The 13,403-nt window shown below is 52.5% G+C and overlaps 2 protein-coding genes and 1 long non-coding RNA gene across 4 annotated transcripts in view; all 3 read left to right on the forward strand.

Annotated features, from left to right (window-relative positions):
* Positions 1-13,403, forward strand: part of LOC105855951 (HLA class I histocompatibility antigen, B alpha chain) — a 33,411-nt gene that overhangs the window by 15,396 nt on the left and 4,612 nt on the right. The gene's annotated exons all lie outside the window — the stretch shown is intronic.
* LOC105870764 (class I histocompatibility antigen, Gogo-B*0103 alpha chain-like) lies at positions 4,361-7,597 on the forward strand. 2 transcript variants are annotated; one of them, XM_020282715.2, is made up of 8 exons: positions 4,361-4,506; positions 4,632-4,901; positions 5,129-5,404; positions 5,985-6,260; positions 6,381-6,497; positions 6,896-6,928; positions 7,063-7,109; positions 7,269-7,597. In XM_020282715.2, exons 1-8 carry the CDS (start codon positions 4,434-4,436, stop codon positions 7,566-7,568), a joined length of 1,392 nt encoding a protein of 463 aa, XP_020138304.2. In that variant the 5' UTR covers positions 4,361-4,433; the 3' UTR covers positions 7,569-7,597. The 2 variants fall into 2 exon arrangements, with proteins under 2 accessions (XP_020138304.2, XP_020138305.2); XM_020282716.2 differs by having other exon boundaries at positions 5,129-5,308.
* LOC142862630 (uncharacterized) lies at positions 8,512-13,009 on the forward strand. Its single transcript, XR_012913726.1, has 5 exons — positions 8,512-9,916; positions 11,233-11,295; positions 11,853-11,976; positions 12,378-12,594; positions 12,853-13,009. It is a non-coding gene; the product is annotated as an uncharacterized LOC142862630 (long non-coding RNA).

The raw sequence follows: 13,403 nt of genomic DNA on the forward strand, positions 1-13,403 counted from the left end.
TCACGATGTTAAGCTAGGTGAGTGGACCCAGGTTTGAGACTGACATTTTTCTAAGGGAAAGGGAATTCAATTAGGCAAATATTTGTGAAGATGATGTTTGAGTAAATAATCAACATCTCAAGAATTCTTAAGAAACTAATTTTGAAATTTTTTTCCTCTCTCTCTCTCTCTCTCTCTCTCTCTCTCTCTCTCTCTCTCTGTTTTCCTTTTCTTTTTATACACAGGGACTCCCTGTGTTGCCCAGGCTGGTATGAAACTCCAGGCCTCTGGGGATCCTCCAGCTAAAGCCTCCTGAGATGCTGGAATTGTAAGTGTGAGCCACTGTGCCCAGCTCTGAATATTCTTTGGAAAAAACAAAGATTGTGATTATTTAAAGGCATTATTGTTATGGCACTGAAATCACGATACTCTTGGATCCTTGGATCCAGCTACTATATGTTCTCAATTTTGTAGGAACTTATTGAAGAGAACATTACTATTAAAGGCATTTGCATGAAAATCTTAGAGATATTAATGTATATCCCTCCTCTGTCCCAAACTTCTTTAGCAGCATCCAATCCTCTGTGATGTCTCAAAATTTTAATCACTGCTTGGAAAAGAGAAGTTTAAAGTATTAAAGTAAAATAATCAGAGGAAAGAAGCATTTGATTTACAAAATCCTGAAACAATCACTTTCATTTTGCTTTTGGCATATATGCAAAGTCATTGATACTCCTCCTTTCTGGAGGTGCAGCTTAATTCCCTCCCTGTGAGTGTGGCCTGGACTTAATGGTTCACTTCTAACTGACAGAGCAACGCTGATGTAACAGTTTGTGACTCTGGTGTAGGACATAAAACTCACTGTGGATTCCACCCTGCTTCTCCCTTTCTGGGATGACGAGCTCTGGGGAAGCCAGTTGGTTTGTCATAAGCAGCCCTGTGCAAAGCTCCACATTCTAGAAACTGAGGGCTCCTGGGACCAGCCAACAAGCAGCTGAGGCCTCTTCCAGCAGCCAGGTGAGTGAGCCACGTTTCATGCAATCCCCAGCCCCAGTCCAGCCCTCAGATGACACTGCCTGGCTGACAACTGGACAGCTACCCTGTGAGAAGCCCTGAGCCAGGAGCACTTAGTGAAACCTCTCCTGGATTCCTGACCACCAGAAACTGTGGGAAATAATAAATATTTGTTGTTTTGAGCTGCTATGTTTTGGGTAATTTCATACACAGCAGTAGATAATAGAATTTGCAAAGAAAGAATGAATTATGGCACTTTAATTTTCATTTTCTCTACATGAATTATAAGATATTAAACATATCATTTGGCCTTAGGATGTAAGAAGAACTTCCATGGCCAAATAGGGTGTATTTTATTACCACTCAGAACTATCCATTTACTTGACCTTCTATTTCCAGCTGTGACCCAACTGAACAGAAAAGGAAGATCCGGGCATGCTAGGCTGATTCTGTGATGTCCCCCAATAACCACCCCCTGCTTATTCACCTTCCCCCAGTTACTCAGTCACCACTAATGTAGGTGCTGCTGGGAAGGGACTTGCAGATATAACTAAGGTCCAAAATCAGTTAACTTTAAGTCAAGGGATTATCTTGGATTGGACTGTCCTAATCCAGGTGAGCCCTTAAAAGGACTGGGTTCTTCCTGAGTATGAGATTCACAGTGTGAAAGGGACCCAGTGTGATAAAATAACTTCACTGTGGGCTTTGAAAGTGGAGAAGCCGTGTGGCTGGGAATGCTGGGGGCACCAGAAAGTGGGAGCAGCACCCCCTCAACCCCTGCCACCACCACAACCCCACTTACCTGATAGCCAGCAATGAAACAAGGACCTCAGTCCTACAACTGCCAGAATCCGAATTCTGCCCACAGGCTCCAGATAAGCGTGGGGGAAGACACGACCTCAAGATGAGGACACAGCTTTGTGAAACCCTGAACAGAGAACACATCCATACCATGCCAGATAAGCACATAGCAATTTCTCGACTGCAGTGAACTTATAAAGTAATATGTAATAGTTGCATGAAATAAAATCATTCCTTTTTTAGTATTTTTCGGTTTATGATTTTTATGTGAGTAAATTAAATTTTAAGACAATGAGATTTCATTTATTCTAGGCATCCTCAAACTCTGCCCACAAGCCACTTGCTGCCCACTGAGGACATTTATCCAGCTGGCCCAGTGTTTTTGCCTCCACTGCCTGTCCTGCTTAGCAGTTGTCTGGTCCCAGGCCCACAGTGTGCACTCTCCAATGGTCTGAGGGACAATGAACTATCCCCCTGTTTAAAAGGTTTGAGGAACCCTGATTTATTCCTTCAACAAAAATTAACTTAGTGCCTACTTGGTACCAGGTACACCTTTACATGCTGGGGTTAGGGCTTTGACCCAAACAGCCCAAAGCCCCTGTGCCCACATGCTACACATTCAAGAGGCTTTGCAAGAGTGAAACCAACCCATGGGAGCATTTTAGGTGAAAAAGTGACAGGACCTGACTCTCATTGGCAAGACTACTGAGCACTGTGGGGAGGACAGCTGTGGGCAGCAGGTGAGGGGACAGTGCCAGTGCCACAGGTCAGGAGTGACTAAGGGGAGATGGGTGCAGGTGGGACTAAGGGGAGATGAATGTAGGCTGAGAGGGACAGAGGGAAGGGCTGAAGAAGCAGGAGCTGAGGAACAGGAGCACAGGGATAGAGTTCTAAAGCAGCCAAATTTTCAGATGCAAACACAGTGTTTTATAGCTTTTACTATGCATATCTACAGAGCCCAGCAGGGTGTTCTTTGTATTTGATCTTTTTTTTTTTTTTTTTTTTTTTTTTGAGATGGAGTCTTGTTTGTTGACCAGGCTAGAGTGAGTGCCCTGGCGTCAGCCTAGCTCACAGCAATCTCAAACTCCTGGGCTCAAGCAATCCTTCTGCCTCAGCCTCCCAAGTAGCTGGGACTACAGGCATGTGCCACCATGCCCGGCTAATTTTCTATATATATTAGTTGGCCAATTAATTTCTTTCTATTTATAGTAGAGACGGGGTCTTGCTCTTGCTCAGGCTGGTTTCGAACTCCTGACCTCGAGCAATCCGCCCGCCTTAGCCTCCCAGAGTGCTAGGATTGCAGGCGTGAGCCACCCCGCCCGGCTGATCATTTTTTTTTAATTTTAAAAAATGTAGAACTTGCTCTGGATGTGCAGCTGGAGGTGCTTTGTTTTCACACTGGAGCTTGATAGCAGCTTCTTCAGCAGAGGTGATTTGACACCCAGGCAGATGTCTCCCAAGCACTGGCTCTGGATCTTCATTCCCAGACGGTACTTACTCCTCATGCATAGCTCCATGATTTGCTCTTGCTGTTCCAGCAGCCTGTATTTCATAATTAATACATTTGTGGGCCTGCCTAAATGCTAATTGCCTTATAATATTAATCAAGTTAAATAATACCAACTGTCCCCCCAAAATATGCACACACCTTAGATTTCAATAATTCATAAAATAGGCAAGGCGTGAGCACGGGTGAGGGGCATTCCTACTGAGCACGTGCAGCTTTGAAGTGATTCAAGTCCTACAACTCCTGGTTGGAATAGACAGCAACAGATTGTGCTTCTTGGTATGAGGCGATGTCCTGGACTCACACACACAAACTCAGGGCTATAGAAGGAGGACAATTTTAAAATACAACAACTCAGAGTCCAAGACGCACCGTTTAGGAAAGAAACACTTGGGAGCGTTGTGAGTCTAACTGTAATGCGTTTAGACACATATATATAGAGAGGGGCCCAACTCCCTTGTTTCACACCTTAGATGCCTGATCATTCAGGGGTTACCAAGATTGTGCTGCCCACCCTAGTCCATAAACACAAAGGAAACTGTATGAGAGTCTCTCTGTGGTGCATCTAGACACAACCTCTCCAGCTTTAAAGAGAAAACCCTCATCTGTACACCTGCAGGCACAGTGCTAGCTCACTCTGGCATCCAGTTCCCTGGGGTGAGTTTTCTTCTAGAAGAGTCCATGGGGAGAGGACAGGAGTAGGAGGCAGGAAGTCCAGTCCAGGGAGAGGGGCTCCAGGTCAGGAAGTGAATGGTCAGGGACTGGGCCCAGCCTGGGGGAGTCTCTCTCCTGGTTTCCTCATCCAGTTCCTGGGCCCGGACTCAGGGAGACCGTGTGACAAAGAGCGCTTGGTGCAGAAGAAGAGGGGTCAGGGCCCTGGGCGTGGCTCTCAGGCTGTCAGTCCCAAGGTCGCTGTCCAGGGCAGGGAAGATCAGCCCTGGGGATTCCCCATCTCCCTGAGTTTCACTTCTGCCTGTCCTAACCCGTGTCAGGGACTTCTTCCTGGATACTGCTGACGCGCACCCAACTCTCACTCCCATTGGGTGACCCGTTTCCAGAGTCGCCAATCAGCGTCGCCGCGGTGCCCGGTGGTAAAGTCCCCAGGGACGCAGAGTCTCCCCAGACCGCGAGGATGGCGGTCCCGGCGCCCCGAATCCCGCTCCTGCTGCTGTGGGGGGCCCTGGCCCTGACGGAGACCCGGGCGGGTGGGTGCGGGTCGGAGGGGGCGGCGTGTGCGGGCGGAGCGAGGGCGCCGCCGGGCCGGGCGGGGGCGCAGGCGCGGGCGCGGCGCGGGAGGCGGGTCGGGGTCTCAGCCGCTCCCCGCCCCCAGGCTCCCACTCCCTGAGGTATTTCTTCACCTCCGTGTCCCGGCCCGGCCGCGGGGATTCCCGCTTCATCGAGGTCGGCTACGTGTACGGCACGCAGTTCGTGCGGTTCGACAGCGACGCGGCGAGTCCGAGGATGGAGCCGCGGGCGCCGTGGGTGGAGCGGGAGGGGCCGGAGTATTGGGACTGGGAGACTTGGGTCGCCAAGCTCAAAGCCGAGACTTTCCGAGAGAACCTGCGGGCAGTGCTCCGCTACTACAACCAGAGCGACGGCGGTGAGTGACCCCGGCTCGGGTCACAGGTCACGACCCCTGCATCCCCACAGAGAAGCGGGCGTCGCCCGGAGTCCCCGGGTCCGAGAGTCACTCTTTGGCTGCGGGACATGGCGAGACCTTCGACCCCGCGGGGACTCTCACCCGGTTTCATTTTCAGTTTAGGCCAAAATCCCCGCGGGTTGGGGGCGGGGCTGAGTGGGCGTGGCTGACGGCGGGGGCGGGGCCAGGCTCTCACACCATCCAGTGGATGTCTGGCTGCGACATGGGGCCGGACGGTCGCTTCCTTCGCGGGTATGAACAGTTCTCCTACGACGGCGCCGACTACATCGCCCTGAACGAGGACATGACCTCCTGGATCGCGGCGGACACGGCGGCTCAGATCACCCAGCGCAAGTGGGAGGCGGCCGGTAAGGCAGAGGACAGCAGGGCCTACCAAGAGGAGGAGTGCGTGCACTGGCTCCGCAGATACCTGGAGCACGGGAAGGACACGCTGCTGCGCGCGGGTACGCGGGGCCGGGGGCGCCTCCCGCATCTCCTGTGGATGTCCCCGCTCTGCTCCACAAGGACGGGAGGAAAATGAGAAGGAGGCTAGAATGTCGCCCTCCCTCTGGTCAGAGCAGGAAGACGCCTCCTGGTGTCAGATCCTGCACCAGGGAGTGACTCTGAGGACCCGCCCTTCCCTCTGGGACAATTAAGGACCAGTCCCCCAGGGAATGGAGGGGAACACAGTCCCTGGAATACGGAACAGGGGTCCCCCCTGCCCCAGCCGCGGGCGCCGTGACTTTTCCTCTCGTGCCGTGTTCTCTGCCTCACACTCTGTGTTTGGGGTCGGATTCCCACCCGTCTGGGCCGCTGCCCTCCACTCAGGCCAGGTCTTGAAGTCCACGTTCTCCCCCTGAGAGACTAGAACTTTCCAAGGAGTAGGAGATTATCCCAGAACCCTGGGTCCAGGCTGGAGTCTGGATTTCCCACTCCCTTCCCCCACCCCGTTTGTCCTGCCCATTCTCAGGGTGTCACATGAGCACTGCTGGAGTGTCCCCTGAGGGATGCAAAGTGCCCGAATTTTCTGACTCTTCCCCTCAGAACCCCCAAGGGCACACGTGACCCACCACCCCAGCTCTGAGCGTGAGGCCACCCTGAGGTGCTGGGCCCTGGGCTTCTACCCTGCGGAGATCACACTGACCTGGCAGCGGGATGGGGAGGACCTGACCCAGGATATGGAGTTTGTGGAGACTAGGCCGGCAGGGGATGGAACCTTCCAGAAATGGGCAGCTGTGGTGGTGCCTCCAGGAGAGGAGCAGAGATACACGTGCCATGTGCAGCACGAGGGTCTGCCGGAGCCCCTCACCCTGAGATGGGGTAAGGAGGGCGTGGGGAGGGTCATGTCTCTTCTCAGGGAAAGCAGTGCCCTTCAGGAGCCCTTGAGCAGGGTCAGGGCTGAGCCTGGCTCAGGCCCCTCACCTTCCCGTCCTTTCCCAGAGCCGCCTTCCCAGCCCAGCGTCCCTATGATGGGCATCGTTGCTGGCCTGGTTGTCCTTGGAGCTGTGCTCATTGGGGCTGTGGTCGCTGCTGTCATGTGGAGGAAGAAGAGCTCAGGTAGGAAGGGATGGGGGAATGGGTTGAGGCTTCTTGTCCCACTTGGGGTTTCACGCCCAGGCAGAAGTGTGCCCTGACTCACTCAAGGGCCCTATTTGCTCACACTTGCTCTATTGTAAGGACATGGAAAGTGAAGAACAAACTCATCATCCTGATGATTGTGGGAATAGCGACCTGAATCCCCAACGGTCACAGGTGACAGGGACAGGTGCCTGCTGAGCACAGACCTCCAGGAGGACAGTTGCTCCAGTTTTTCTTTTACTCCTGTTTCTCCATCTTGCCCTACATCATTAGTCTCAGTTCTGGAACCTTCTGTGGGCTCAAAAACAAAGGTGTCTTCTAGGATCTCGTGGCCCTGCCTCCTCTCTGGCCTCTCACAGGACATTTTCTTCCCACAGGTGGAAAAGGAGGGAGCTATGCTCAGGCTGCCTGTAAGTATGGGGGCTTATCCCTGAGACCTTTGGCACAGTGTGGACAGGAGCCCATGGGGAGCTCCCCACCCCATAATCCTCGTGTAGCCACATCTCCTTGGGGTCTGACCAGGTCCTGTTCTGTTCTACCCCAGGCAGTGACAGTGCCCAGGGCTCGGATGTGTCTCTTAGGCTTGTAAAGGTGAGAGCTTGGGGGCTTGAAGGAAGGGGGTAGGGCAGCGGGGACAAAACTGGGCTGTGGGGATTCTGTGATTGGGACATTTTGACTGTGGCATGCTGTTCTAGTGTGACCACTTATCATGACTCACCTGAATTTGTTCCTGATTATTGCTTTCTGCAGCGTGAGACAGCTGTCTGTGTGGGACAGAGCGATGCTGGATTTGTTCCCGCCTCCCCTGTGTGGCGTCAGGAGCCTCTGACTTCTCTGCAAAGGCACCTGAGTGACTCTGCGACCCTGTCAGCATCGTGTGATGGGGTGGGGAGGCCAGTCCTGGCCCCTGTCCTGCACCCTCTGCCACACTTTTCCGTGTCCTGTGCCCAGTCATCTTTCCTGTTCCAGGGAGGGAGGGCTGGGATGTATCCATCCCTGTCTTATTGTCACGGTGCACTGAGCTACTTCCCTACTAAAAATAAGAATTGAAAATAAATTTGTTTTCTCAATTCTTGCAATGAGAGGTGGATTGGTTAATTAAAGGAGAAGCTTCCTAAAATTCGAGAGTGAAAATAAATGGAAGACCTGAGAACCTTGTAGAATCCTTGTGTTTGCTGTGCTCAGTCTGCTGTAGTTGGAGACAGGAGAAGGCTGTGAGGAGCTGGGTTTGGATGGGACTTGTGCCCACTCAATGTTCAGTCCATCATAGGCTGTATGTGTCACTCCTTGGCTGTGTCATCCTCTCTGTTATGTTGTCCTTGTCCCGGTAGAACCTTGTCCAGCAGGACCTGTGATGACTGAGGCTGAAATCCCCCCAGGGCAGCCCCTGCACAGGGGAGTCTCTGTGGTGACAAAAGATGAACTTTCAGACCCAGCAAGTTCTTGCCCTCCTTCTGGGGCTCCTTCCTGGATTTTGTTTTGCATCTTTTCCCCAACCTTTTTATTCATTTATTTTTAATTTTTATGGATACATAATAATTGCTTATATTATGGGGTACTTGTGATATTTTGGTGCAAGCATATAATGTGTAATGATCAAATCTGGGTCATTAGACTGTCCCTCACCTCAAACGTTTATCATTTCTTTGTGTTTGGAAGGTAATCTTCTCTTCTAGTTTGAAATATACAGTAAATTATTATTAACTACAATCACCCTATTGTCCTACTGAGCACTAGATCTTATTCCTTCTATCAAACTATTTTATAGCCATGGCAAAATCCGGAAACCACCACTGTAGTCACTACCTCTGTGTGGTCACTTTTTTTAGCTCCCACATGTGAGAGAGAGACACGCGATATCTGTCTGTGCCTGGTTCATTTCTCTTGACGTAGTGTCCGTGTTGCTGCACCCAACCTTTTTTTTTTTTTTTTTTTTGTGGCCAGCTGGTCCAGCAGGTGCTGCTCCCGCTCCCTCAGGAACTGGTGGCCCTGCTCAAACTCTGCCGTGATGTCCCGCCTCTTGTCCTGGAGCTTCTTCTGTAGGGGGGAGGGGAACACGGGAAGGGCTGATGCCTCTGCTGCAGGGCAGAGAACCCGGCATTGGGGGCACACCAGGACCCCATTCCTGAATTCTGCATTGTCTCCCAGGGAGGAGCCCTTAAGGGCTCCAGGTTCCCCCTCCTCTCCTCAGAGAAGTGCTGGCAGTGAATGGATGGGGTTCACCTAGCACTGTGTGAGCAGAATCCCTCTCTGCCAGCCTGGTAGCCAGCTCTGCTCCAGGCAACCCTACATGTCCCCCGGCCCTGGGAACTCGGGGTCTGCCTCATAAGCCAGCACTCTCCCTCCTGGCGGAATCTGCCTGTCACCTCTTCTGGGAAGCAGCGCACTTCTCATCTGAGCCTGCTCAACCCTCTCCTCACAACCCCACTGGTGGGTCCCCAATGTCTGTGTCACCCCATTCCGCCACACAGCATGTGCCCTGCTTCCTCAGGGCCCCTGTCCGCCCCTGCCTGCAGCCCCCCTGCCCAGCCAGAGTTGGGCCGCAGTCCTTAGTGCCCCTGTGACCCATGCTGGGCCAGAGGTGTCCCTGACAACCAGGGCCTGGAGATGCTCCTTGGACTCAGGCTGTCTCTGCCTTTACCTCTCCCTCTCCCCGGACCCAGTGTCCCTCCACTGCCCGCTCCCCAACAAACACACTCCCCGAGAACTGGAGCCGCCCCCGTCAGGGTTTTCCCTCCTGACGCCTTCATCTAAGCGAGCACACAAGGTGCCCCCAAGTCATAACTGCCACTGTCCCTCCTGTCAGCAGGCAATGGGTTCCAGGCCTCCCGCCCCCGAGGAGAGCAAAATCCGAGGGCTCGCAAGTCCCTGATACACAAGGGCGGGGCCTCCGTGCACTCGGTCGTCTGGTTCACCCGAGACGCCCGGCACAGTGAACACGCTGTGGGAAGCGCTGCTGCTGCACCGTTCAGAGAGCAAGGACACACTCCGCACGTGTGCAGGAGACGCTTTTCCCTTTCCTGAACATTTCCACTGGGAGCTGGTGGAGCCCACGGGTGCAGACCCGCGACACGCAGGGCCGGATGCACTGGCGACCTCGCCAGCCCAAGCCTCACCCACTCGGTGCCACCAGAGCTGGTCGTGCGCTCTCAGTCGCCTCCGCCTCCCTCTCAGCTCTTACCCGGGACGCAGCTCCCTCTCACCAGGCCCTGCGGCTTCCCTCTGCGCTCAGGAAATCGTGTCTTTCTCCCCTCTTTACAAGAGTAATGAAGCCAGGCCTCCTGCGCCCCCTGGCGGAAGAGCAGCAGCGGCCAGACGCGGACCCTGCAGCGGAGGTGACAGTCACAGAGAAGGGAAGGGACCCTGCCTGGAGTCTAGGCGGCCCGATCACCTCTCAGGTGAGAAGCAGGCTCAAGGCCAATAGCTCAGACGCACAGAGCCGGGGGCGGCCACTGCCAGCCCGAGCCCGTCCGTCCTCCCGCGGGCGGTGGCCCTGGGGACACTTGCAGCAGCCGCCTGCTCACCCCCGCGCTCTGCCTGCTCCGCGCCGGCAGCCACCTCCGCCTTCCTGCAGCTGAGCTCACCGGTGCCACCAGGACGTCAGCTTCTCCCTTGGCCTGGAAGCCCTGGATTTTCTCTCTGTCCCTCCTTAGGGCCTTCGGGTGGTTCAGGATTTTTTCCTGTGGACAGGGAAGCCGCGAGGACAGGTGGATGCTCCGGCTAAGGCTTCGGGGGCTGCAGGTGCAGCGTCCCTGGAAGGCGGCAGGACACCCGGCAGGACGGGGTCACCTGGCGGGGCTGAGCGGACTTCTACACCAGCACGGCCGGCCGTGTGGGGCCGGTGCTCCCGGGACTCCCGGCACATCATGCACAGAAGCCTCCCATCGTCCTCCCAGTAGGAGTGCCGCGCGCACAGCTTCTTCCCGCCCTGATGCTCCCAGTCCCGCGCTCCAGGCCCCCAGCCCTCCTGCGCCTACAGCTGCTTCCTAGATGTTCTCCGCCAGGCTGACCAGCTGCCACACAGGGCGGGCGCCCTCCTTCTTGAACGGCTTCTTGCAGAGCGGACACGAAGGGTGCCCCCCCCCAGGCGGGGCGGACGTCGCTGGTGCAGCTCTGGCAGAAGACGTGGCCATAGTCAATGGTCATGGGGTCCCCGCAGATGATCCAGGCAGATGGATCAGGTCACCTCTTCTTCCAGGCTCCCCAGTGGGGCTGGCGTGGCCATGGTGCCCGAAGCTCAGAGGGTTCCCAGCTCACTGGTGGGGACTTCTCCTTGGGGACCAGACATGGAGTCAAGAGCAGGCGCAGGGAAAGGGCAGAGGCGCGTTGGCCTGTGCAGGGCGCCGGCCCCAGACACCACCAGTTCCCAGGAGGCTCTCACGACCTCAGAGTGACAGGGACCTTGCCTATCTCCAATAGCTAGTTTTCAGGAAACCGAGTGCCTATACTGGAGTTGACCATTTCTTCCTCCTGTATCAAACCAAGACTGTCACGATGTTAAAGATACATGTGCGGACCGAAGTTTGAGATTCACATTTTTCTAAGGGAAAGAGAATTCAATTAGGCAAATATTTGTGAAGATGATGTTTGAGTAAATAATCAACATCTCAAGAATTCTTAAGAAACTAATTTTGAAATTTTTTTCCTCTATGTCTCTCTCTTTCTCTCTGTTTTCCTTTTCTTTTTATACACACGGACTCCCTGTGTTGCCCAGGCTGGTATGAAACTCCAGGCCTCAGGTGATCCTCCAGCTACAGCCTCCTGAGTTGCTGGAATTGTAAGTGTGAGCCACCGTGCCCAGGTCTGAATCTTCTTTGGGAAAAAACAAAGATTGTGTTTATTTAAAGGCATTATTGTTATGGCACTGAAATCATGGTACTCTTGGATCCAGCTACTATATGTTCTCAACTTTGTAGGAACTTATTGAAGAGAACATTATTATTAAAGGCATTTGCATGAAAATCTTAGAGATATTATTTTATCTCCCTTCTCTGTCCCAAACTTCTTATGCAGCACCCAATGTTCTGTGATGTCTCAAAATTTTAATCACTACTTGGAAAAGAGAAGTTTAAAGTATTAAAGTAAATAGTCAGAGGAAAGAAGCATTTGATTCACAAAATCCTGAAACAATCACTTTCATTTTGCTTTTGGCATGTATGCAAAGTCATTGATACTCCTCCCTTCCAGAGGTGCAACTTAATTCCCTCCCTGTGAGTGTGGCCTGGACTTAATGGTTCACTTCTAACTGACAGAGCAATGCTGATGTAACAGTTTGTGACTCTGGTGTAGGACATAAAACTCAATGTGGCTTCCACCTTGCTTCTCCCCCTTTAGGATCATGAGCTCTGGGGAAGCCAGTTGGTTTGTCATAAGCAGCCCTGTGCAAAGCTCCATGTTCTAGAAACTGCGGGCCCCTGGGACCAGCAAGCAAGAAGCTGAGGCCTCTTCCAGCAGCCAGGTGAGTGAGCCACGTTTCATGCAATCCCCAGCCCCAGTCCAGCCCTCAGATGACACTGCCTGGCTGACAGCTGTACTGGGACCCTGTGAGAGGCCCTTAGCCAGGAGCACTCAGCGAAACCTCTCCTGGATTCCTGACCACCAGAAACTGTGGGAAATAATAGATATTTGTTGTTTTGAGCTGCTATGTTTTGGGTAATTTCATACACAGCAGTAGATAGCTAATAGAATTTGCAAAGAGAGAATGAATTATAGCACTTTAATTTTCATTTTCTCTACATGAATTATAAGTTATTAAACATATCATTTGGTCTTAGAATGTAAGAAGAAATTTCCATGGCTAAATAGGGTGTACTTTATTACCACTCACAAGTATCCATTGACTTGAACTTTTATTTCCAGCTGTGACCCAACTGAACACAAAAGGAAGATCCGGGCCATGCTGGGCTGATTCTGCGATGTCCCCCAATAACCACCCCCTGTTTATTCACCTTCCCCCAGTTACTCAGTCACCACTAATGTAGGTGCTGCTGCAAAGGGACTTGCAGATATAACTAAGGTCCAAAATCAGTTGACTTTAAGACAACAAATTATTCTGGATTGGACTGTCTTAATCCAGGTGAGCCCTAAAAAGGACTGGGTTCTTCCTGAGCATGAGATAAACAGTGTGAGAGGGACTCAGTCAGTGTGAGAAAACTTCTTCACTGGGGGCTTTGAAAGTGGAGAGGCCATGTGGCAGGGAATGCTGGGGGCACCAGAAAGTGGAAGCAGCACCCCCTCAACCCCCTGTCCGCCCCCCCGCCCCACTTACCTGATAGCCAGCAATGAAACAAGGACCTCAGTCCTACAACTGCCAGAAACAGAATTCTGCCCACAGGCTCCAGATAAGCTTGGGGGAGGACACAATCTCAAGATGAGGACACAGCTTTGGGAAACCCTGAACAGAGAACACATCCACACCATGCCGGATAAGCACATAGCATTTTTTCCACTGCAGTGAATTTATAAACTAATGTGTAATAGTTGCATGAAATAAAATCATTCCTTTTTTAGTATTTTTCCATTTATGAGTTTTATGTAAGTAAATTAAATTTTAAGACAATGAGATTTCATTTATTCTAGGCATCCTCAAACTCTGCCCACAAGCCACTTGGTGCCCACAAGCCACTTGGCGCCCACGGAGGACATTTATCCAGCCTGCCCAGTGTTTTTGCCTCCACTGCCTTGTCCTGCTTAGCAGTTGTCTGGTCCCAGGCCCACAGTGTGCACTCTCCAGTGGTCTGAGGGACAATGAACTGGCCCCCTGTTTAAAAAGTTTTAGGAACCCTGATTTATTCCTTCAACAAAAATTAACTTAGTGCCCACTTGGTACCAGGTATACCTTTACATGCTGGGGTTACGGCTTTGACCCAAACAGCCCAAAGCCCC

The sequence above is a fragment of the Microcebus murinus genome, chromosome 20, assembly GCF_040939455.1.
Source record: "Microcebus murinus isolate Inina chromosome 20, M.murinus_Inina_mat1.0, whole genome shotgun sequence".
Lineage (NCBI taxonomy): Eukaryota > Metazoa > Chordata > Mammalia > Primates > Cheirogaleidae > Microcebus > Microcebus murinus.